Source organism: Ascaphus truei, unplaced genomic scaffold (assembly GCF_040206685.1).
Source record: "Ascaphus truei isolate aAscTru1 unplaced genomic scaffold, aAscTru1.hap1 HAP1_SCAFFOLD_670, whole genome shotgun sequence".
Lineage (NCBI taxonomy): Eukaryota > Metazoa > Chordata > Amphibia > Anura > Ascaphidae > Ascaphus > Ascaphus truei.
Window position 1 is genome coordinate 69,971 of NW_027457003.1, and position 25,252 is coordinate 95,222.

General features: G+C 52.5%; 1 protein-coding gene across 1 annotated transcript in view; it reads left to right on the forward strand.

Annotated features, from left to right (window-relative positions):
- Positions 1 to 25,252, forward strand: part of TTF2 (transcription termination factor 2) — a gene marked incomplete at its 3' end in the record, with an annotated part of 188,190 nt that overhangs the window by 61,617 nt on the left and 101,321 nt on the right. Inside the window, exons 4-7 of the mRNA XM_075584603.1 lie at positions 13,769 to 13,835; positions 17,314 to 18,075; positions 18,899 to 19,025; positions 19,257 to 19,445. Coding sequence (XP_075440718.1) covers positions 13,769 to 13,835; positions 17,314 to 18,075; positions 18,899 to 19,025; positions 19,257 to 19,445 — 1,145 coding nt within the window. The remainder of the gene's footprint in view (positions 1 to 13,768; positions 13,836 to 17,313; positions 18,076 to 18,898; positions 19,026 to 19,256; positions 19,446 to 25,252) is intronic.

Here is a 25,252-nt window from a genome sequence, read left to right on the forward strand (position 1 = left end):
GATCCCTGCGCGAGGGAAGCCCCCGGGAGGGATATATATGTATATCTCGCTTCCTTTCCTGTAATCGGTGAGTGATCCCTGCGCGAGGGAAGCCCCCGGGAGTGATATATATGTATATCTCGCTTCCTTTCCTGTAATCGGTGAGTGATCCCTGCGCGAGGGAAGCCCCCGGGAGTGATATATATGTATATCTCGCTTCCTGTAATCGGTGAGTGATCCCTGTGCGAGGGAAGCCCCCGGGAGTGATATATATGTATATCTCGCTTCCTTTCCTGTAATCGGTGAGTGATCCCTGCGCGAGGGAAGCCCCCGGGAGTGATATATATGTATATCTCGCTTCCTGTAATCGGTGAGTGATCCCTGCGCGAGGGAAGCCCCCGGGAGGGATATATATGTATATCTCGCTACCTTTCCTGTAATCGGTGAGTGATCCCTGCGCGAGGGAAGCCCCCGGGAGTGATATATATGTATATCTCGCTTCCTTTCCTGTAATCGGTGAGGGATCCCTGCGCGAGGGAAGCCCCCGGGAGTGATATATATGTATATCTCGCTTCCTTTCCTGTAATCGGTGAGGGATCCCTGCGCGAGGGAAGCCCCCGGGAGTGATATATATGTATATCTCGCTTCCTTTCCTGTTATCGGTGAGTGATCCCTGCGCGAGGGAAGCCCCCGGGAGTGATATATATGTATATCTCGCTTCCTTTCCTGTAATCGGTGAGTGATCCCTGCGCGAGGGAAGCCCCCGGGAGTGATATATATGTATATCTCGCTTCCTTTCCTGTAATCAGTGAGGGATCCCTGCGCGAGGAAAGCCCCCGGGAGTGATATATATGTATATCTCGCTTCCTGACCTGTAATCGGTGAGGGATCCCTGCGCGAGGGAAGCCCCCGGGAGGGATATATATGTATATCTCGCTTCCTTTCCTGTAATCGGTGAGGGATCCCTGCGCGAGGGAAGCCCCCGGGAGTGATATATATGTATATCTCGCTTCCTGTAATCGGTGAGTGATCCCTGCGCGAGGGAAGCCCCCGGGAGGGATATATATGTATATCTCGCTTCCTTTCCTGTAATCGGTGAGTGATCCCTGCGCGAGGGAAGCCCCCGGGAGTGATATATATGTATATCTCGCTTCCTTTCCTGTAATCGGTGAGTGATCCCTGCGCGAGGGAAGCCCCCGGGAGTGATATATATGTATATCTCGCTTCCTGTAATCGGTGAGTGATCCCTGTGCGAGGGAAGCCCCCGGGAGTGATATATATGTATATCTCGCTTCCTTTCCTGTAATCGGTGAGTGATCCCTGCGCGAGGGAAGCCCCCGGGAGTGATATATATGTATATCTCGCTTCCTGTAATCGGTGAGTGATCCCTGCGCGAGGGAAGCCCCCGGGAGGGATATATATGTATATCTCGCTACCTTTCCTGTAATCGGTGAGTGATCCCTGCGCGAGGGAAGCCCCCGGGAGAGATATATATGTATATCTCGCTTCCTTTCCTGTAATCGGTGAGGGATCCCTGCGCGAGGGAAGCCCCCGGGAGTGATATATATGTATATCTCGCTTCCTTTCCTGTAATCGGTGAGGGATCCCTGCGCGAGGGAAGCCCCCGGGAGTGATATATATGTATATCTCGCTTCCTTTCCTGTTATCGGTGAGTGATCCCTGCGCGAGGGAAGCCCCCGGGAGTGATATATATGTATATCTCGCTTCCTTTCCTGTAATCGGTGAGTGATCCCTGCGCGAGGGAAGCCCCCGGGAGTGATATATATGTATATCTCGCTTCCTTTCCTGTAATCAGTGAGGGATCCCTGCGCGAGGAAAGCCCCCGGGAGTGATATATATGTATATCTCGCTTCCTTTCCTGTAATCGGTGAGTGATCCCTGCGCGAGGGAAGCCCCCGGGAGTGATATATATGTATATCTCGCTTCCTTTCCTGTAATCGGTGAGGGATCCCTGCGCGAGGGAAGCCCCCGGGAGGGATATATATGTATATCTCGCTTCCTTTCCTGTAATCGGTGAGGGATCCCTGCGCGAGGGAAGCCCCCGGGAGTGATATATATGTATATCTCGCTTCCTGTAATCGGTGAGTGATCCCTGCGCGAGGGAAGCCCCCGGGAGGGATATATATGTATATCTCGCTTCCTTTCCTGTAATCGGTGAGGGATCCCTGCGCGAGGGAAGCCCCCGGGAGAGATATATATGTATATCTCGCTTCCTGACCTGTAATCGGTGAGGGATCCCTGCGCGAGGGAAGCCCCCAGGAGTGATATATATGTATATCTCGCTTCCTGTAATCGGTGAGTGATCCCTGCGCGAGGGAAGCCCCCGGGAGTGATATATATGTTTATCTCGCTTCCTTTCCTGTAATCGGTGAGTGATCCCTGCGCGAGGGAAGCCCCCGGGAGAGATATATATGTATATCTCGCTTCCTTTCCTGTAATCGGTGAGGGATCCCTGCGCGAGGGAAGCCCCCGGGAGAGATATATATGTATATCTCGCTTCCTTTCCTGTAATCGGTGAGGGATCCCTGCGCGAGGGATCCCTGCGCGAGGGAAGCCCCCGGGAGTGATATATACACTGGCGACACACTTTATTCGAGCTCGGCTAGTCCCACGAATTCGGTTATACCCGGGTGTATTGAGGTTTGTGACTGTTTTCTGCCCGAGTGCATTGAGGTATTTTCCAGGCAGGGATTGAAGCATTTTATTCCCCCTGGCTGCAATACTGCACAGTATATATATATATACTGCATTACAATTCATGAATTTATGCCATCTGGTAGACACGCGAAGCATTGCAGCCTATTAAATCCTAATCATTATCATTTAACAGATCAGCCGCCCGTCAGCCAGGCATGAACCCAGGCTGGGAAGGCAAACACAACGGGGCTTGTCAGAGGTGAGGAGCGGCGCATTCCAGGTATCTGCCAGGTACATACTGGGTATTTGCTCGAATAAAGTGTGTCGGTGCAGTATGTATATCTCGCTTCCTTTCCTGTAATCGGTGAGGGATCCCTGCGCGAGGGAAGCCCCCGGGAGTGATATATATGTATATCTCGCTTCCTGTCCTGTAATCGGTGAGGGATCCCTGCGCGAGGGAAGCCCCCGGGAGTGATATACATGTATATCTCACTTCTTTTCCTGTAATCGGTGAGTGATCCCTGCGCGAGGGAAGCCCCCGGGAGGGATATATATGTATTTCTCGCTTCCTGACCTGTAATCGGTGAGTGATCCCTGCGCGAGGGAAGCCCCCGGGAGTGATATATATGTATATCTCGCTTCCTTTCCTGTAATCGGTGAGTGATCCCTGCGCGAGGGAAGCCCCCGGGAGGGATATATATGTATATCTCGCTTCCTTTCCTGTAATCGGTGAGGGATCCCTGCGCGAGGGAAGCCCCCGGGAGTGATATATATGTATATCTCGCTTCCTGTAATCGGTGAGTGATCCCTGCGCGAGGGAAGCCCCCGGGAGTGATATATATGTATATCTCGCTTCCTTTCCTGTAATCGGTGAGTGATCCCTGCGCGAGGGAAGCCCCCGGGAGTGATATATATGTATATCTCGCTTCCTTTCCTGTAATCGGTGAGGGATCCCTGCGCGAGGGAAGCCCCCGGGAGTGATATATATGTATATCTCGCTTCCTGACCTGTAATCGGTGAGTGATCCCTGCGCGAGGGAAGCCCCCGGGAGTGATATATATGTATATCTCGCTTCCTGACCTGTAATCGGTGAGTGATCCCTGCGCGAGGGAAGCCCCCGGGAGTGATATATATGTATATCTCGCTTCCTTTCCTGTAATCGGTGAGTGATCCCTGCGCGAGGGAAGCCCCCGGGAGTGATATATATGTATATCTCGCTTCCTTTCCTGTAATCGGTGAGTGATCCCTGCGCGAGGGAAGCCCCCGGGAGTGATATATATGTATATCTCGCTTCCTGACCTGTAATCGGTGAGGGATCCCTGCGCGAGGGAAGCCCCCGGGAGTGATATATATGTATATCTCGCTTCCTGTAATCGGTGAGGGATCCCTGCGCGAGGGAAGCCCCCGGGAGTGATATATATGTATATCTCGCTTCCTGTCCTGTAATCGGTGAGTGATCCCTGCGCGAGGGAAGCCCCCGGGAGGGATATATATGTATATCTCGCTTCCTGACCTCTAATCGGTGAGTGATCCCTGCGCGAGGGAAGCCCCCGGGAGGGATATATATGTATATCTCGCTTCCTGACCTGTAATCGGTGAGTGATCCCTGCGCGAGGGAATCCCCCGGGAGTGATATATATGTATATCTCGCTTCCTTTCCTGTAATCGGTGAGTGATCCCTGCGCGAGGGAAGTCCCCGGGAGGGATATATATGTATATCTCGCTTCCTGACCTGTAATCGGTGAGTGATCCCTGCGCGAGGGAAGCCCCCGGGAGTGATATATATGTATATCTCGCTTCCTTTCCTGTAATCGGTGAGGGATCCCTGCGCGAGGGAAGCCCCCGGGAGTGATATATATGTATATCTCGCTTCATGACCTGTAATCGGTGAGTGATCCCTGCGCGAGGGAATCCCCCGGGAGTGATATATATGTATATCTCGCTTCCTTTCCTGTAATCGGTGAGTGATCCCTGCGCGAGGGAAGTCCCCGGGAGGGATATATATGTATATCTCGCTTCCTGTCCTGTAATCGGTGAGTGATCCCTGCGCGAGGGAAGCCCCCGGGAGTGATATATATGTATATCTCGCTTCCTGTAATCGGTGAGTTATCCCTGCGCGAGGGAAGCCCCCGGGAGTGATATATATGTAAATCTCGCTTCCTGTAATCGGTGAGGGATCCCTGCGCGAGGGAAGCCCCCGGGAGTGATATATATGTATATCTCGCTTCCTGACCTGTAACCGGTGAGTGATCCCTGCGCGAGGGAAGCCCCCGGGAGTAATATATATGTATATCTCGCTTCCTGACCTGTAATCGGTGAGTGATCCCTGCGCGAGGGAAGCCCCCGGGAGGGATATATATGTATATCTCGCTTCCTGACCTGTAATCGGTGAGGGATCCCTGCGCGAGGGAAGCCCCCGGGAGTGATATATATGTATATCTCGCTTCCTTTCCTGTAATCGGTGAGAGATCCCTGCGGGAGGGAAGCCCCCGGGAGTGATATATATGTATATCTCGCTTCCTTTCCTGTAATCGGTGAGTGATCCCTGCGCGAGGGAAGCCCCCGGGAGGGATATATATGTATATCTCGCTTCCTGTAATCGGTGAGGGATCCCTGCGCGAGGGAAGCCCCCGGGAGTGATATATATGTATATCTCGCTTCCTGACCTGTAATCGGTGAGTGATCCCTGCGCGAGGGAAGCCCCCGGGAGTGATATATCTGTATATCTCGCTTCCTTTCCTGTAATCGGTGAGTGATCCCTGCGCGAGGGAAGCCCCCGGGAGGGATATATATGTATATCTCGCTTCCTGTAATCGGTGAGTGATCCCTGCGCGAGGGAAGCCCCCGGGAGTGATATATATGTATATCTCGCTTCCTTTCCTGTAATCGGTGAGTGATCCCTGCGCGAGGGAAGCCCCCGGGAGGGATATATATGTATATCTCGCTTCCTTTCCTGTAATCGGTGAGGGATCCCTGCGCGAGGGAAGCCCCCGGGAGTGATATATATGTATATCTCGCTTCCTGTAATCGGTGAGGGATCCCTGCGCGAGGGAAGCCCCCGGGAGGGATATATATGTATATCTCGCTTCCTTTCCTGTAATCGGTGAGGGATCCCTGCGCGAGGGAAGCCCCCGGGAGTGATATATATGTATATCTCGCTTCCTGTAATCGGTGAGTGATCCCTGCGCGAGGGAAGCCCCCGGGAGGGATATATATGTATATCTCGCTTCCTTTCCTGTAATCGGTGAGGGATCCCTGCGCGAGGGAAGCCCCCGGGAGAGATATATATGTATATCTCGCTTCCTTTCCTGTAATCGGTGAGGGATCCCTGCGCGAGGGAAGCCCCCGGGAGAGATATATATGTATATCTCGCTTCCTTTCCTGTAATCGGTGAGGGATCCCTGCGCGAGGGAAGCCCCCGGGAGAGATATATATGTATATCTCGCTTCCTTTCCTGTAATCGGTGAGGGATCCCTGCGCGAGGGATCCCTGCGCGAGGGAAGCCCCCGGGAGTGATATATATGTATATCTCGCTTCCTGACCTGTAATCGGTGAGGGATCCCTGCGCGAGGGAAGCCCCCGGGAGTGATATATATGTATATCTCGCTTCCTGTCCTGTAATCGGTGAGGGATCCCTGCGCGAGGGAAGCCCCCGGGAGTGATATACATGTATATCTCACTTCTTTTCCTGTAATCGGTGAGTGATCCCTGCGCGAGGGAAGCCCCCGGGAGGGATATATATGTATATCTCGCTTCCTGACCTGTAATCGGTGAGGGATCCCTGCGCGAGGGAAGCCCCCGGGAGTGATATATATGTATATCTCGCTTCCTGTAATCGGTGAGGGATCCCTGCGCGAGGGAAGCCCCCGGGAGTGATATATATGTATATCTCGCTTCCTGTCCTGTAATCGGTGAGTGATCCCTGCGCGAGGGAAGCCCCCGGGAGGGATATATATGTATATCTCGCTTCCTGACCTCTAATCGGTGAGTGATCCCTGCGCGAGGGAAGCCCCCGGGAGGGATATATATGTATATCTCGCTTCCTGACCTGTAATCGGTGAGTGATCCCTGCGCGAGGGAATCCCCCGGGAGTGATATATATGTATATCTCGCTTCCTTTCCTGTAATCGGTGAGTGATCCCTGCGCGAGGGAAGTCCCCGGGAGGGATATATATGTATATCTCGCTTCCTGACCTGTAATCGGTGAGTGATCCCTGCGCGAGGGAAGCCCCCGGGAGTGATATATATGTATATCTCGCTTCCTTTCCTGTAATCGGTGAGGGATCCCTGCGCGAGGGAAGCCCCCGGGAGTGATATATATGTATATCTCGCTTCCTGTAATCGGTGAGTGATCCCTGCGCGAGGGAAGCCCCCGGGAGTGATATATATGTATATCTCGCTTCCTTTCCTGTAATCGGTGAGTGATCCCTGCGCGAGGGAAGCCCCCGGGAGTGATATATATGTATATCTCGCTTCCTTTCCTGTAATCGGTGAGGGATCCCTGCGCGAGGGAAGCCCCCGGGAGTGATATATATGTATATCTCGCTTCCTGACCTGTAATCGGTGAGTGATCCCTGCGCGAGGGAAGCCCCCGGGAGTGATATATATGTATATCTCGCTTCCTGACCTGTAATCGGTGAGTGATCCCTGCGCGAGGGAAGCCCCCGGGAGTGATATATATGTATATCTCGCTTCCTTTCCTGTAATCGGTGAGTGATCCCTGCGCGAGGGAAGCCCCCGGGAGTGATATATATGTATATCTCGCTTCCTTTCCGGTAATCGGTGAGTGATCCCTGCGCGAGGGAAGCCCCCGGGAGTGATATATATGTATATCTCGCTTCCTGTAATCGGTGAGTGATCCCTGCGCGAGGGAAGCCCCCGGGAGTCATATATATGTATATCTCGCTTCCTGACCTGTAATCGGTGAGGGATCCCTGCGCGAGGGAAGCCCCCGGGAGTGATATATATGTATATCTCGCTTCCTGTAATCGGTGAGGGATCCCTGCGCGAGGGAAGCCCCCGGGAGTGATATATATGTATATCTCGCTTCCTGTCCTGTAATCGGTGAGTGATCCCTGCGCGAGGGAAGCCCCCGGGAGGGATATATATGTATATCTCGCTTCCTGACCTCTAATCGGTGAGTGATCCCTGCGCGAGGGAAGCCCCCGGGAGGGATATATATGTATATCTCGCTTCCTGACCTGTAATCGGTGAGTGATCCCTGCGCGAGGGAATCCCCCGGGAGTGATATATATGTATATCTCGCTTCCTTTCCTGTAATCGGTGAGTGATCCCTGCGCGAGGGAAGTCCCCGGGAGGGATATATATGTATATCTCGCTTCCTGACCTGTAATCGGTGAGTGATCCCTGCGCGAGGGAAGCCCCCGGGAGTGATATATATGTATATCTCGCTTCCTTTCCTGTAATCGGTGAGGGATCCCTGCGCGAGGGAAGCCCCCGGGAGTGATATATATGTATATCTCGCTTCATGACCTGTAATCGGTGAGTGATCCCTGCGCGAGGGAATCCCCCGGGAGTGATATATATGTATATCTCGCTTCCTTTCCTGTAATCGGTGAGTGATCCCTGCGCGAGGGAAGTCCCCGGGAGGGATATATATGTATATCTCGCTTCCTGTCCTGTAATCGGTGAGTGATCCCTGCGCGAGGGAAGCCCCCGGGAGTGATATATATGTATATCTCGCTTCCTGTAATCGGTGAGGGATCCCTGCGCGAGGGAAGCCCCCGGGAGTGATATATATGTAAATCTCGCTTCCTGTAATCGGTGAGGGATCCCTGCGCGAGGGAAGCCCCCGGGAGTGATATATATGTATATCTCGCTTCCTGACCTGTAATCGGTGAGGGATCCTTGCGCGAGGGAAGCCCCCGGGAGAGATATATATGTATATCTCGCTTCCTGACCTGTAATCGGTGAGGGATCCCTGCGCGAGGGAAGCCCCCGGGAGTGATATATATGTATATCTCGCTTCCTGACCTGTAACCGGTGAGTGATCCCTGCGCGAGGGAAGCCCCCGGGAGTAATATATATGTATATCTCGCTTCCTGACCTGTAATCGGTGAGTGATCCCTGCGCGAGGGAAGCCCCCGGGAGGGATATATATGTATATCTCGCTTCCTGACCTGTAATCGGTGACTGATCCCTGCGCGAGGGAAACCCCCGGGAGTGATATATATGTATATCTCGCTTCCTTTCCTGTAATCGGTGAGAGATCCCTGCGGGAGGGAAGCCCCCGGGAGTGATATATATGTATATCTCGCTTCCTTTCCTGTAATCGGTGAGTGATCCCTGCGCGAGGGAAGCCCCCGGGAGGGATATATATGTATATCTCGCTTCCTGTAATCGGTGAGGGATCCCTGCGCGAGGGAAGCCCCCGGGAGTGATATATATGTATATCTCGCTTCCTGACCTGTAATCGGTGAGTGATCCCTGTGCGAGGGAAGCCCCCGGGAGGGATATATATGTATATCTCGCTTCCTGTAATCGGTGAGTGATCCCTGCGCGAGGGAAGCCCCCGGGAGTGATATATCTGTATATCTCGCTTCCTTTCCTGTAATCGGTGAGTGATCCCTGCGCGAGGGAAGCCCCCGGGAGGGATATATATGTATATCTCGCTTCCTGTAATCGGTGAGTGATCCCTGCGCGAGGGAAGCCCCCGGGAGTGATATATATGTATATCTCGCTTCCTTTCCTGTAATCGGTGAGTGATCCCTGCGCGAGGGAAGCCCCCGGGAGTGATATATATGTATATCTCGCTTCCTGACCTGTAATCGGTGAGTGATCCCTGCGCGAGGGAAGCTCCCGGGAGTGATATATATGTATATCTCGCTTCCTGTAATCGGTGAGGGATCCCTGCGCGAGGGAAGCCCCCGGGAGTGATATATATGTATATCTCGCTTCCTGTAATCGGTGAGTGATCCCTGCGCGAGGGAAGCCCCCGGGAGAGATATATATGTATATCTCGCTTCCTGACCTGTAATCGGTGAGGGATCCCTGCGCGAGGGAAGCCCCCGGGAGGGATATATATGTATATCTCGCTTCCTGTAATCGGTGAGGGATCCCTGCGCGAGGGAAGCCCCCGGGAGAGATATATATGTATATCTCGCTTCCTGACCTGTAATCGGTGAGGGATCCCTGCGCGAGGGAAGCCCCCGGGAGTGATATATATGTATATCTCGCTTCCTGTAATCGGTGAGGGATCCCTGCGCGAGGGAAGCCCCCGGGAGTGATATATATGTATATCTCGCTTCCTTTCCTGTAATCGGTGAGTGATCCCTGCGCGAGGGAAGCCCCCGGGAGGGATATATATGTATATCTCGCTTCCTGACCTGTAATCGGTGAGGGATCCCTGCGCGAGGGAAGCCCCCGGGAGTGATATATATGTATATCTCGCTTCCTGACCTGTAATCGGTGAGGGATCCCTGCGCGAGGGAAGCCCCCGGGAGTGATATATATGTATATCTCGCTTCCTGACCTGTAATCGGTGAGTGATCCCTGCGCGAGGGAAGCCCCCGGGAGTGATATATATGTATATCTCGCTTCCTGTAATCGGTGAGGGATCCCTGCGCGAGGGAAGCCCCCGGGAGTGATATATATGTATATCTCGCTTCCTGTAATCGGTGAGTGATCCCTGCGCGAGGGAAGCCCCCGGGAGAGATATATATGTATATCTCGCTTCCTGACCTGTAATCGGTGAGGGATCCCTGCGCGAGGGAAGCCCCCGGGAGGGATATATATGTATATCTCGCTTCCTGTAATCGGTGAGGGATCCCTGCGCGAGGGAAGCCCCCGGGAGAGATATATATGTATATCTCGCTTCCTGACCTGTAATCGGTGAGGGATCCCTGTGCGAGGGAAGCCCCCGGGAGTGATGTATATGTATATCTCGCTTCCTGTAATCGGTGAGGGATCCCTGCGCGAGGGAAGCCCCCGGGAGTGATATATATGTATATCTCGCTTCCTTTCCTGTAATCGGTGAGTGATCCCTGCGCGAGGGAAGCCCCCGGGAGGGATATATATGTATATCTCGCTTCCTGACCTGTAATCGGTGAGGGATCCCTGCGCGAGGGAAGCCCCCGGGAGTGATATATATGTATATCTCGCTTCCTGACCTGTAATCGGTGAGGGATCCCTGCGCGAGGGAAGCCCCCGGGAGTGATATATATGTATATCTCGCTTCCTGACCTGTAATCGGTGAGGGATCCCTGCGCGAGGGAAGCCCCCGGGAGTGATATATATGTATATCTCGCTTCCTTTCCTGTAATCGGTGAGGGATCCCTGCGCGAGGGAAGTCCCCGGGAGGGATATATATGTATATCTCGCTTCCTGACCTGTAATCGGTGAGGGATCCCTGAGCGAGGGAAGCCCCCGGGAGTGATATATATGTATATCTCGCTTCCTGACCTGTAATCGGTGAGGGATCCCTGCGCGAGGGAAGCCCCCGGGAGGGATATATATGTATATCTCGCTTCCTGACCTGTAATCGGTGAGTGATCCCTGCGCGAGGGAAGCCCCCGGGAGGGATATATATGTATATCTCGCTTCCTTTCCTGTAATCGGTGAGTGATCCCTGCGCGAGGGAAGCCCCCGGGAGTGATATATATGTATATCTCGCTTCCTTTCCTGTAATCGGTGAGTGATCCCTGCGGGAGGGAAGCCCCCGGGAGTGATATATATGTATATCTCGCTTCCTGACCTGTAATCGGTGAGGGATCCCTGCGGGAGGGAATCCCCCGGGAGGGATATATATGTATATCTCGCTTCCTTTCCTGTAATCGGTGAGTGATCCCTGCGCGAGGGAAGCCCCCGGGAGAGATATATATGTATATCTCGCTTCCTTTCCTGTAATCGGTGAGTGATCCCTGCGCGGGGGAAGCCCCCGGGAGTGATTTATATGTACATCTCGCTTACTGTAATCGGTGAGTGATCCCTGCGCGAGGGAAGCCCCCGGGAGTGATATATATGTATATCTCGCTTCCTTTCCTGTAATCGGTGAGTGATCCCTGCGGGAGGGAAGCCCCCGGGAGTGATATATATGTATATCTCGCTTCCTGACCTGTAATCGGTGAGGGATCCCTGCGCGAGGGAAGCCCCCGGGAGAGATATATATGTATATCTCGCTTCCTTTCCTGTAATCGGTGAGTGATCCCTGCGCGGGGGAAGCCCCCGGGAGTGATTTATATGTACATCTCGCTTACTGTAATCGGTGAGTGATCCCTGCGCGAGGGAAGCCCCCGGGAGGGATATATATGTATATCTCGCTTCCTGTAATCGGTGAGGGATCCCGGCGCGGGGGAAGCCCCCGGGAGGGATATATATGTATATCTCGCTTCCTGACCTGTAATTGGTGAGGGATCCCTGCGCGAGGGAAGCCCCCGGGAGTGATATATATGTATATCTCGCTTCCTGACCTGTAATTGGTGAGGGATCCCTGCGCGAGGGAAGCCCCCGGGAGTGATATATATGTATATCTCGCTTCCTTTCCTGTAATCGGTGAGTGATCCCTGCGCGAGGGAAGCCCCCGGGAGTGATATATATGTTTATCTCGCTTCCTGACCTGTAATCGGTGAGTGATCCCTGCGCGAGGGAAGCCCCCGGGAGGGATATATATGTATATCTCGCTTCCTGTAATCGGTGAGTGATCCCTGCGCGAGGGAAGCCCCCGGGAGTGATATATATGTATATCTCGCTTCCTTTCCTGTAATCGGTGAGTGATCCCTGCGCGAGGGAAGCCCCCGGGAGTGATATATATGTTTATCTCGCTTCCTGACCTGTAATCGGTGAGTGATTCCTGCGCGAGGGAAGCCCCCGGGAGTGATATATATGTATATCTCGCTTCCTGTAATCGGTGAGTGATCCCTGCGCGAGGGAAGCCCCCGGGAGTGATATATATGTATATCTCGCTTCCTTTCCTGTAATCGGTGAGTGATCCCTGCGCGAGGGAAGCCCCCGGGAGTGATATATATGTATATCTCGCTTCCTGACCTGTAATCGGTGAGTGATCCCTGCGCGAGGGAAGCCCCCGGGAGAGATATATATGTATTTCTCGCTTCCTTTCCTGTAATCGGTGAGTGATCCCTGCGCGAGGGAAGCCCCCGGGAGTGATATATATGTATATCTCGCTTCCTTTCCTGTAATCGGTGAGTGATCCCTGCGCGAGGGAAGCCCCCGGGAGTGATATATATGTATATCTCGCTTCCTTTCCTGTAATCGGTGAGTGATCCCTGCGCGAGGGAAGCCCCTGGGAGGGATATATATGTATATCTCGCTTCCTGTAATCGGTGAGTGATCTCTGCGCGAGGGAAGCCCCCGGGAGTGATATATATGTATATCTCGCTTCCTGTAATCGGTGAGTGATCCCTGCGCGAGGGAAGCCCCCGGGAGTGATATATATGTATATCTCGCTTCCTTTCCTGTAATCGGTGAGGGATCCCTGCGCGAGGGAAGCCCCCGGGAGTGATATATATGTATATCTCGCTTCCTGACCTGTAATCGGTGAGGGATCCCTGCGCGAGGGAAGCCCCCGGGAGTGATATATATGTATATCTCGCTTCCTTTCCTGTAATCGGTGAGTGATCCCTGCGCGAGGGAAGCCCCCGGGAGTGATATATATGTATATCTCGCTTCCTGTAATCGGTGAGGGATCCCTGCGCGAGGGAAGCCCCCGGGAGTGATATATATGTATATCTCGCTTCCTGTAATCGGTGAGGGATCCCTGCGCGAGGGAAGCCCCCGGGAGTGATATATATGTATATCTCGCTTCCTTTCCTGTAATCGGTGAGGGATCCCTGCGCGAGGGAAGCCCCCGGGAGTGATATATATGTATATCTCGCTTCCTGTAATCGGTGAGTGATCCCTGCGCGAGGGAAGCCCCCGGGAGGGATATATATGTATACCTCGCTTCCTGACCTGTAATCGGTGAGGGATCCCTGCGCGAGGGAAGCCCCCGGGAGTGATATATATGTATATCTCGCTTCCTTTCCTGTAATCGGTGAGTGATCCCTGCGCGAGGGAAGCCCCCGGGAGGGATATATATGTATATCTCTCTTCCTTTCCTGGCTGGACTGCGGCCTTGTTGAAACCTCTGATGTAGTAATGTGTCCTCCTCTCCCAGGCTGTACTATCGCTGCGTGAAGAGCAAGAGCGATGGGAAGAAGTGGTGTGGAAACATCCCGTGGCAGGTACAGTACCACACACACTGTCCCACATACATCCCCTGGCAGGTACAGTACCACACACACTGTCCCACATACATCCCCTGGCAGGTACAGTACCACATACTGTCCCACATACATCCCCTGGCAGGTACAGTACTACACACACAGTCCCACATACGTCCCCTGGCAGGTAAAGTACCACACACACTGTCCCACATACGTCCCCTGGCAGGTACAGTACCAGACACACTGTCCCACATACGTCCCATGGCAGGTACAGTCCCACACACTGTCCCACATACATCCCCTGGCAGGTACAGTACCACACACACTGTCCCACATACATCCCCTGGCAGGTACAGTACCACACACTGTCTCACATACATCCCCTGGCAGGTACAGTACCACGCACTGTCCCACATACATCCCCTGGCAGGTACAGTACCACACACTGTCCCACATACATCCCCTGGCAGGTACAGTACCACGCACTGTCCCACATACATCCCCTGGCAGATACAGTACCACACACTGTCCCACATACATCCCCTGGCAGGTACAGTACCACACACACTGTCCCACATACATCCCCTGGCAGGTACAGTACCACGTACACTGTCCCACATACATCCCCTGGCAGGTACAGTACCACGTACACTGTCCCACATACATCCCCTGGCAGGTACAGTAGCACGCGCACTGTCCCACATACATCCCCTGGCAGGTACAGTACCACGTACACTGTCCACATACATCCCCTGGCAGGTACAGTAGCACGCGCACTGTCCCAAATGATAGTAAGGCGTATACTGTACCGGGAGTTAGGCTCTGGGGCCTTATTTATAACAGTACGGCGTATACTGTACCGGGAGTTAGGCTCTGGGGCCTTATTTATGACAGTAAGGTGTATACTGTACCGGGAGTTAGGCTCTGGGGCCTTATTTATGACAGTAAGGTGTATACTGTACCGGGAGTTAGGCTCTGGGGCCTTATTTATGACAGGTGTATACTGTACCGGGAGTTAGGCTCTGGGGCCTTATTTATGATAGTAAGGTGTATACTGTACCGGGAGTTAGGCTCTGGGGCCTTATTTATGACAGTAAGGTGTATACTGTACCGGGAGTTAGGCTCTGGGGCCTTATTTATGACAGTAAGGTGTATACTGTACCGGGAGTTAGGTTCTGGTGCCTTATTTATGACGGTACGGTGTATACTGTACCGCGAGTTAGGCTCTGGGGCCTTATTTATAACAGTACGGTGTATACTGTACCGGGAGTTAGGCTCTGGGGCCTTATTTATGACGGTACGGTGTATACTGTACCGGGAGTTAGGCTCTGGGGCCTTATTTATGACAGTAAGGTGTATACTGTACCGGGAGTTAGGCTCTGGGGCCTTATTTATAACAGTACGGTGTATACTGTACCGGGAGTTAGGCTCTGGGGCCTTATTTATGACAGTAAGGTGTATACTGTACCGGGAGTTAGGCTCTGGGGCCTTATTTATGACAGTAAGGTGTATACTGTACCGGGGGTTAGGCTCTGGGGCCTTATTTATGACAGTAAGGTGTATACTGTACCGGAGTTAGGCTCTGGGGCCTTATTTATGACAGTAAGGTGTATACTTTACCGGGAGTTAGGCTCTGGGGCCTTATTTATGATAGTAAGGTGTATACTGTACCGGGAGTTAGGCTCTGGGGCCTTATTTATGATAGTAAGGTGTATACTGTACCGGGAGTTAGGCTCTGGGGCCTTATTTATGATAGTACGGTGTATACTGTACCGGGAGTTAGGCTCTGGGGCCTTATTTATGACAGCAAGGTGTATACTGTACCGTGAGTTAGGCTCTGGGGCCTTATTTATGACAGCAAGTTGTATACTGTACCGGGAGTTAGGCTCTGGGGCCTTATTTATGATAGTACGGTGTATACTGTACCGTGAGTTAGGCTCTGGGGCCTTATTTATGACAGCAAGGTGTATACTGTACCGTGAGTTAGGCTCTGGGGCCTTATTTATGACAGCAAGGTGTATACTGTACCGGGAGTTAGGCTCTGGGGCCTTATTTATGACAGGTGTATACTGTACCGGGAGTTAGGCTCTGGGGCCTTATTTATAACAGTACGGTGTATACTGTACCGGGAGTTAGGCTCTGGGGCCTTATTTATGACAGGTGTATACTGTACCGGGAGTTAGGCTCTGGGGCCTTATTTATGATAGTAAGGTGTATACTGTACCGGGAGTTAGGCTCTGGGGACTTATTTATGACAGCAAGGTGTATACTGTACCGGGAGTTAGGCTCTGGGGCCTTATTTATGACAGGTGTATACTGTACCGGGAGTTAGGCTCTGGGGCCTTATTTATAACAGTACGGTGTATACTGTACCGGGAGTTAGGCTCTGGGGCCTTATTTATGATAGTAAGGTGTATACTGTACCGGGAGTTAGGCTCTGGGGCCTTATTTATGACAGTAAGGTGTATACTGTACCGGGAGTTAGGCTCTGGGGCCTTATTTATGACAGTAAGGTGTATACTGTACCGGGAGTTAGGCTCTGGGGCCTTATTTATGACAGCAAGGTGTATACTGTACCGGGCGTTAGGCTCTGGGGCCTTATTTATGACGGTACGGTGTATACTGTACCGGGAGTTAGGCTCTGGGGCCTTATTTATGACAGCAAGGTGTATACTGTACCGGGAGTTAGGCTCTTGGGCCTTATTTATGACAGTACGGTGTATACTGTACCGGGAGTTAGGCTCTGGGGCCTTATTTATGACGGTACGGTGTATACTGTACCGGGAGTTTGGCTCTGGGGCCTTATTTATGACAGTAAGGTGTATACTTTACCGGGAGTTAGGCTCTGGGGCCTTATTTATGACAGTAAGGTGTATACTGTACCGGGAGTTAGGCTCTGGGGCCTTATTTATGACAGTAAGGTGTATACTGTACCGGGAGTTAGGCTCTGGGGCCTTATTTATGACAGGTGTATACTGTACCGTGAGTTAGGCTCTGGGGCCTTCTTTATGGAACACTTTTAAAAAAAGAGAAATTACATGACCAAGTAATTGCCAATTACTGCAGTTAAAGTACATGTCACTTTCAATCACTCTTATTGAATTATAGCATATATCCAGTCAGCGGTGCTAACCCGTAAAGCACTGTATATCCCGTTCGCTAGCTTTACACACCTTAATACATGTGGCCCTGAGTGCGAGTACGTAGTCCTGTGTGTGTTTGCTAGACGTGGCCGATAATACATGCAGATTATTGTATCGCTACAGCTTGTAATAAGGAATACGTTCTCATTCTGCTTATGGTTGTAATGAAATCGGAATATACCTCTGTTTTGCACTAGTTGCTTACTTGTACTTACAGATTTTAAGCTGATGTTTAGTATTCAGCACAGTATTGGCACAGCGTTGCATTGTTTTACAGCTGAAAATAATTGTGTATATTAACCAATGTACTCATTTATTGTGGTACATAAATATTTCTCCCCCTCTTCTTCCAGGAGGCAAATCACAAAGGGATTCAAAGCGAGCTGTCCCAGCCCCCCTCAGGGAAGACTGAAAACCCCCAAAGAAATCCCTTCAAAGTCCTCAACGAGGGGCCCAAGCCCGTCCTGTGGAAGCAGATCAGCGAAGAGAGGAGGCCTGCGGAGGAGAAACACTGGGAGAATAAGGCAATCGCAAGCACAGGGGAGGAGAACGTCTCATTCCAGGGATGGAGGGGCAAGGAGCTGCCGGCCGGGCTGAAGGTGAAGAATAGGATGGCGGAGAAGGATGGAAGACCTGCAGAGAAGGATGCCAGGGAGAGGTTCAATAAGGCTCCGGAGGGTGAGCGGTCTGAAGACTGTACTCGCCAGGGAGGTGACTCTGATAACAGTGAGGGGACAAGGGACAGTAATGCCAAGTGTCAGAAAGACCAAGCTCCAGAGGGAAGTGACAAGGACGGGATATCACAGCTGCACAGCAACACAAAGAACATTGAGGGGACAGCCGGCCTGTCTGAAGGTCACAGTAAGGACACGGCCAAAGTCCCCAGAGAGCTGGGCACGGGGTCACAGAAAAGCAGCAGCCAGGCCCACGAGAACGAGGACGATGTGGTGTTTGTTTGCTCTCAGCCCGGAGCGGGGAAGCTGCCTCCTACAAGGACATCGGGAGAAGGGAAGCAGAGAACCATCCCCTCCTTCCCAGGGTTTGCTCTGCAGACAGAGACGCAAAGCACCGCAGCTCTGCACTCCCAGCTAACTTCTCAACTCAAGCAGAAGAAGGTCTGTCTGCCCGGTGGGGGTAACATTGACCCCATCTGTTCCGAGGCTATTCTGAGGGAAGGGTTAACCTTTACTGTACATTGCAGGGCAGAGAACGGGGCTCGTTATGAATTAAACATGTTAATGTGTATTACAGACACCAGTCCGTCACTTTGTAGTCATCATACATACGGACCTTCCACCAACACGGGGGCGAGATTCCTCTTTATTAAATAGCACCTCTCCTGTTCATCAAAATAATCCAGACCTGGGCTACCAAAATGGCCTCCAAATCCTGGTCAGGGAAAATAGAGAGGAAGGGCTAATCCTTCCTGTGTAGCCGCTGCTCGTCCATCGCAGCACGTTAATGCCGATTCTCACTCACCTGGTAATAGGGAACGGCCAACAGGGGCAGGAACCCCGCAGCAGGCGGCTCTTCTGTTATAACAACGGCCGCATCTCGGGCGCACGGCCACAGGGAAAGCTGGGCGGAGGTGGCTAAAGTTGTTAGACGCACAATACACACTCCTAGACGCACCACACCCACCCACACCCACCACGGTCAGGGGCCACAGCCTAATCTGCACGTGCCTTGTCTGTAAATTTGTAATATATTTAGTAAGAGAAGTCCCGGCTCTTTGAGCGGACGCTGACCGTTTGTATGTGATTGCCGTTTCCCTAGGTGAGGTCAGCGCTCCTGTGTTCAGCGGGCGGATGGGGGTGGTGTCCAGTCCTGGAGGCTTAGTCTAACGGTCCTTTCAGTGTATGTGCTGCTCAGAAAGGTGCAGGTCGGCCGCGCCGTCCTTACCGTCTGTAAGTGTGTCCCGTGTCTCCCTTTCTCCAGGCTACGTTAGCGACGGTCAATCTGCAGGCCCTGCCTGACCGGGGGGAGAGGTTACTGAAGCAAGTGCAGGATCTGGAGGGCGCGCTCGACGGTCTGAGCCTCTCTGTAGAGACCAGCGATGTGCGGGGTGAGCTCGGCCCTGCCAGGGATTCTCACGGGTCCTGCATTATGGGGGAGTAGGGGCCAAATATAAAAGTAAAGATTAGACATGGGGGTTCCTTGCACGAACAGCTTACAATCTAAATGATCCCTTAAGACTGGGGTGGCTGGGTTCATTAGGTTTGGAACAGGGGGCCCAAGTAATGAGTTGCGCTTCTGCGTTGGGCTGATCGGGTTTTCACACTGTTCTCCCCTACAGGGAGCAGCGGAGACGGAACCGTTCTGCCGCAGACTGATCCGGGGAACCCGTTCAGCAAACCTGCCACAGCAGACGGTGCTCGGGGGGTGAAGCCCCTCTCTTTCCACGAGCTGCCGCCCAGCACCCTCGGCCTGCACGGGTCAGCGCCGGCTGTGGGCTGCAGTCAAAACTACAGCAACTTGTATGGAGGTGAGCCCAGTGTGACGGTGAGGGGGTAACCAGGCTCTCAAAGGTTAAACCCCATTATTGGTTACCCCTGAACCGAGTATAAGGGTCCAAGAGAGTTAGCTCTTGAGCCCATTAACAGTGTATGATTCAAATGTACTTTGCGCAATGAAAGTATTTTGTGTTTTTACCTTTCCGGGCGTGCCAGTGAGCAGGGATTGCTGGGGGATGAGTTTCCGGGCGTGCCAGTGAGCAGGGATTGCTGGGGGATGAGTTTCCGGGCGTGCCAGCGAGCGGGGATTGCTGGGGGATGAGTTTCTGGGCGTGCCAGCGAGCGGGGATGGCTGGGGGATGAGTTTCCGGGCGTGCCAGCGAGCGGGGATTGCTGGTGTATGAGTTTCCGGGCGTGCCAGCGAGCAGGGATTGCTGGGGGATGAGTTTCCGGGCGTGCCAGCGAGCGGGGATTGCTGGGGGGTGAGTTTCCGGGCGTGCCAGCGAGCGGGGATTGCTAGGGTATGAGTTTCCGGGCGTGCCAGCAAGCAGGGATTGCTGGGGGATGAGTTTCCGGGCGTGCCAGCGAGCAGGGATTGCTGGGGGATGAGTTTCCGGGCGTGCCAGCGAGCAGGGATTGCTGGGGGATGAGTTTCTGGGCGTTCCAGCGAGCAGGGATTGCTGGGGGATGAGTTTCCAGGCGTGCCAGCGAGCAGGGATTGCTGGGGGATGAGTTTCCGGGCGTGCCAGCGAGCAGGGATTGCTGGGGGATGAGTTTCCGGGCGTGCCAGCGAGCAGGAGTTGCTGGGGGATGAGTTTCCGGGCGTGCCAGCGAGCAGGGGTTGCTGGGGGATGAGTTTCCGGGCGTGCCAGAGAGCGGGGATTGCTGGGGGATGAGTTTCCGGGCGTGCCAGAGAGCGGGGATTGCTGGGGGGTGAGTTTCCGGTCAGGCCAACAGGCAGGGATTGCTGGGGGATGAGTTTCCGGGCGTGCCAGCGAGCGGGGATTGCTGGTGTATGAGTTTCCGGGCGTGCCAGCGAGCGGGGATTGCTGGTGTATGAGTTTCCGGGCGTGCCAGCGAGCAGGGATTGCTGGGGGATGAGTTTCTGGGCGTGCCAGCGAGCAGGGATTGCTGGGGATGCATTTCCGGGCGTGCCAGCGAGCAGGGATTGCTGGGGATGCATTTCCGGGCGTGCCAGCGAGCAGGGATTGCTGGGGGATGAGTTTTAAGGTGGGGTTGCGGAGGAACAGTTGACAGAATCTGCCTAGGTAGTTGGGGTCCTGAGTTACTGGTTCCCCTATAAATGTACCCGGGAATCATGCCTGATTCTTAGATACACGTAGGCACATTGTCCCGGCAATACCTCCCCTTGAAAACGCTTGCGCGACTCAACAATAGGGTACCCTGCTTCAGCATAGCCCAGAAAGGTGAATGGGGCACAGGGAGGAATAAGTGTCCTGTAGCTGCGGGCTATCCCAGAACCGGTATTGGGTTTGTGGGGTGCCCCAACCGTAGATAAGGTTGTGGGGGGACTCTCAGAGTTCTGTCTAAGTCCCATAGATAGTGTATGGATAGATAGCCCAGGGGGGGCGCGACACTGCCGACGGGGGGCGCGGGGTTTACAGAGGCCCCGCGCGCTTCCCGAAGGCACTTAAATTAAGTGCCGGGGGAGCTGCAGGGCCTCTGTAAACCTAACTTACCGTGGCTCCGGCGGCTTCCTCCCTGCGGCGCCATGGCAACGCGGCGTCAAAATGACGCTGCGAGGTCATGTGACGTCACGTTGCTATGGCAACGTGACGTCATTACGCCGGAGCGCGGGTAAGTTGGGGTTGGGGGGGGCGCGGGAGCGAGGGGACAGCCGTCAGGGGGGCGCAGGGAAAAAAGTTTGCGCCCCCCTGGTCTAAGCCAATGAGATTTGAGATTCCCAGTAGAAAGAGAGCGGGCGGGTTTTTCAAAGTTGCTCTTGCGCGAATAGCAGAGCAGCCGACTTTGATTTCAAGCCAGGAAGCCTGCCTACCAGATTCTAAGTCCAGCTTTTTGGACCAAGTTCTCAAAAACGACCGTAGCTGACGCGGCTGGGATTTCATGCCGATTTCGGTTCCAGAGAATTGGTGGTAGCTCGCGGTCAAAAGTTCTCAAGAGAAGGGAGCGGTGGCGTGTGGAAATTCACGCCGATTTGGGAACCAGGAGATTCCGGGCTAACCCCTGGTCAGGGTAAAACTCTTATTTAGAGTTCCCTGCACCTAGGAGAGTCTAGTTTTCGACCCCAAAACCCCCAGTAAGTGTGTTTTTCGCCTGTATTTTCTGTATCATTGTGTGTAAGCGAATTTGTGCGAATAAATTACAATTTATTTCATTACCTTGTTTTGCAAAGTGAATGATCCTGGTTAAAAAGGTGCAAACTGCCTGGCCTCCCGTGATACCCAGGTTAGGGGAAAGCTCTGGACGTGACTGCACAAGGACCATTATCGCACAAGAGCGACCCTTCCACAGAAACCCAGACATCTCACAACCCAGACATATTTTCTACCTGCATGTGTAGACGATTTTGAACAGGGAGAAAACTATTCCAAAAAGGATATTGGACGAAGCTATCTCCATGATCCGGTCACTCCGCTCCGGCGCGTACACCGACAATACCCTCTGATAGAGGTCTGGAAAAAGCATGCACCTTGACTCAGTGACTCCGCGTCGGCGTGTATATCGGCGACACTGATGGAGGTCTGGTGCAGCCTCTGGGGTCTGGTCCCTCTGCTTCGGCGTAGCTATCGGCAAATCTTCTCACAGGTCTTTCTCGCCCCCGTGATCTGGTCCCTCTGCTATGGTAAGTATACATGAAAAATCCTCTTGGGTACGGAAATAATGCACTTCTGGGTCAGGATCAAGGTTCTGGATCAGGATCAAGGTTCTGGATCAGGATCCAGGCCTCAGATGAGTTTTTTTTTTTGCCTTGGGAAAGGCTTTATGCCGGTCCTTAAGCCGCGCTACACCCACTGAGCTACTTCCGGAAGTGTGGTCGCCAAAAACAGGATCAGCATTGGCAGTCTTTTTACCTCAAGATTTCCTGAGCAGTGAAAGAGCTGCGTCAGAGCCATCCTACTGTTGCGGGCCAGTGTACAAGAGTGCCGAGTCTCTTCACCTCGGCCATTGAATCAGTGCCATGGGCACAGTTCCATATCCGATTATTACGGACCAACTTTCTGAAGCCTTGGGGAAAAGTTAATAAACACACAGGATCCCAGCAAGCTCAAGAAACACCAAAACATATTGTGTGTGTGTGTGTGTGTCAAAAGGAGTGCTACTGGGCGTGGCCAAATGTATACAACGAAAGACAGAAAGCCCAAAGCTACATCCAATATGACAAAAACACACAGTGAAATACCTATATATCTCTTGAAAAAGGGTAATTTAGTTAAACCCTTTGACCAAAGCGTTATAAGCCTGCAAGCCACATCATGGCATGACCAAATTTGCAGGTCCTAACACTACCTGATAAAAATTCTCATTTACCCCCATATATGGAGGAAGAATGATCACATTGGATCTGTCCAAACCCCAAGGCTAAAATGGAGGAGCATTTGCATTGTTTAGATGTGGTTAGAACCTGATCTTATTAGGTTGTTAAATCAGAGTTATAGTTCAGACCGGTTGTTCGTACAGTTTTTCGTAATCAGAATCGACTTCCCTTTCTGTTTTCCTTCCATCACTAGATAGATCTAGCTAAGTATACAAGAGGCCTATAACCTTAATCACCAAGATTGTCCATTAGGGATTAAGGCTCATTCTTCTAGGTCCAGGGCTACTTCATGTAAGGCTCCTACATGGTCTTCTCAGAATACATTTATTAGCTACATCTAACTTATTGTATCGGTCTCTCGTGGCGAGGTTTGGAAGAAAGTTTTTACTAGCCATAGTCCCAGACTCTTCCCATCCTTAATTTGGACTGCTTTGGTACATCCCGATTCTGTGTCCTGTCATGGGAAGGGGGATAGAGAAATATATTCTTCTGAGTCTTTCCATGACGGTACGCAATTTTCCCCGTCCCAAAAGTCATTTTTTTAATGTATTTATTCTTATTTGAGGACACTAATTGTGCTCTATGATGTAATGGAGTTTGAGGAAAGTCCTGGCAGCTCGGTTAAACATATTGGGTGGCAACCAATCCAAACATCAGTGCTAGCAAGATCCACAGCACTGTGATCCAACAGATCCACAGCACTGTGATCCAACAGATCCACAGCGCTGTGATCCAACAGATCCACAGCGCTGTGATCCAACAGATCCACAGCGCTGTGATCCAACAGATCCACAGCGCTGTGATCCAACAGATCCACAGCACTGTGATCCAACAGATCCACAGCACTGTGATCCAACAGATCCACAGCACTGTGATCCAACAGATCCACAGCACTGTGATCCAACAGATCCACAGCACTGTGATCCAACAGATCGAATGATATGAAGTAAAATGCAATGAAAATATAATTGAAATGTTCATCAAGAATAAAGTGTTGAAGTGTATATATATATATATAGATAGATAGATAGATAGATAGATAGATAGAGCTGGGCCTTAGAACATAACATCAGCAGCGTTCATTAAGTCCCGCTTGGTAGCTGAATTGAAGAAATCATAGTTTGATGGTGGTAGCAAACGGGACGGCGGAGACTACCGGCGTCTCGACGACCCCATCACACCACCCGCCCACAACATCTACAGATGCGGCGGCCTTTATTCAAACATTTCACGGCGCCGTTTTCGTGTGCGCTGCTGTATTCCACGCGGCATTCACGCCGCCAATCACACCAGGCACCCGTGTTTATCGCGGTTGCTTTGTTTGAATTTCATGCATTCTGATTTCTTTGCGTGCAATTCTTCGCGGATCCGTGGCAGAAATGAATGAATTGCAATGTGCACAGTGCTGTGCCACTGTGTCACTCTGTTACTCTGCGACTGTGCGACTGTGTCACTCTGTTACTCTGCGACTGTGCGACTGTGTCACTCTGTTACTCTGCGACTGTGCGACTGTGTCACTTTCAGGTGTTTTAAAGCCAATACACTAAAATGCCATTTTCTGCGCTCGCGTCTTAAGGCGGTACGGCTGGAAGTAATCCCGCGCCGTGACACGGGTATTCCGAGGTATACAGCGCGTGAAGTGTTCGAATAACGGCCGCTGCATCTGTATCTGAATCGCCACATCCGCGAACAGGAGACGCAAGCTCCATTTAACGCGACTGAAGGAGCAGAAAGTGCTCAGAGTGGATGGCCGCTGAAGGTTGGCGTTGTCGTGCTCCCTGCAGAATGGAACACGCAGAGGGCGGGGCACTGCTACAAGAAGGGGGAACAAGGGCCAATCTAAAAAACTTTATGGGCACATAGATAAAAAAAATGGAGGACTGTGAAGGGTCTTACCCATTTCGCTCTGCGTTGCTATTTGGCAGAGTGAGGCTGCAGTGCGCGCGTGGCCGGGAGCTTGGCGGCGCGCGTGTGGCGGGTTGCTTGGCGGCGCTCGTTCCTTGCAGCAGCGCCACCTGTTGGACTCCAGGCAGCACGCGAAGGGGAGGCCGTCACCACTAGCAAAGACAAGATCCGTGTCTTTGCTAAATGTGATTGCGCATTGTGCCGTGGCGCGCGGGCACACACCGGGGCCGTACCTTGTTTGCACCGCGCATGCCGTCGCAGCCACTGGGCACCTTGGCTGACTCTTTGACAAGCACTTCGCAGCGGGAATCATGTTAAAGACACTTTGCGGTCCTCCCTTTTTGGGCACCGCCCTCTTCAGTTTCCCTTCGGCTGAACGTGTGAGTGGGGATCCGGCTGGAGGAGCCTTTTAAACGC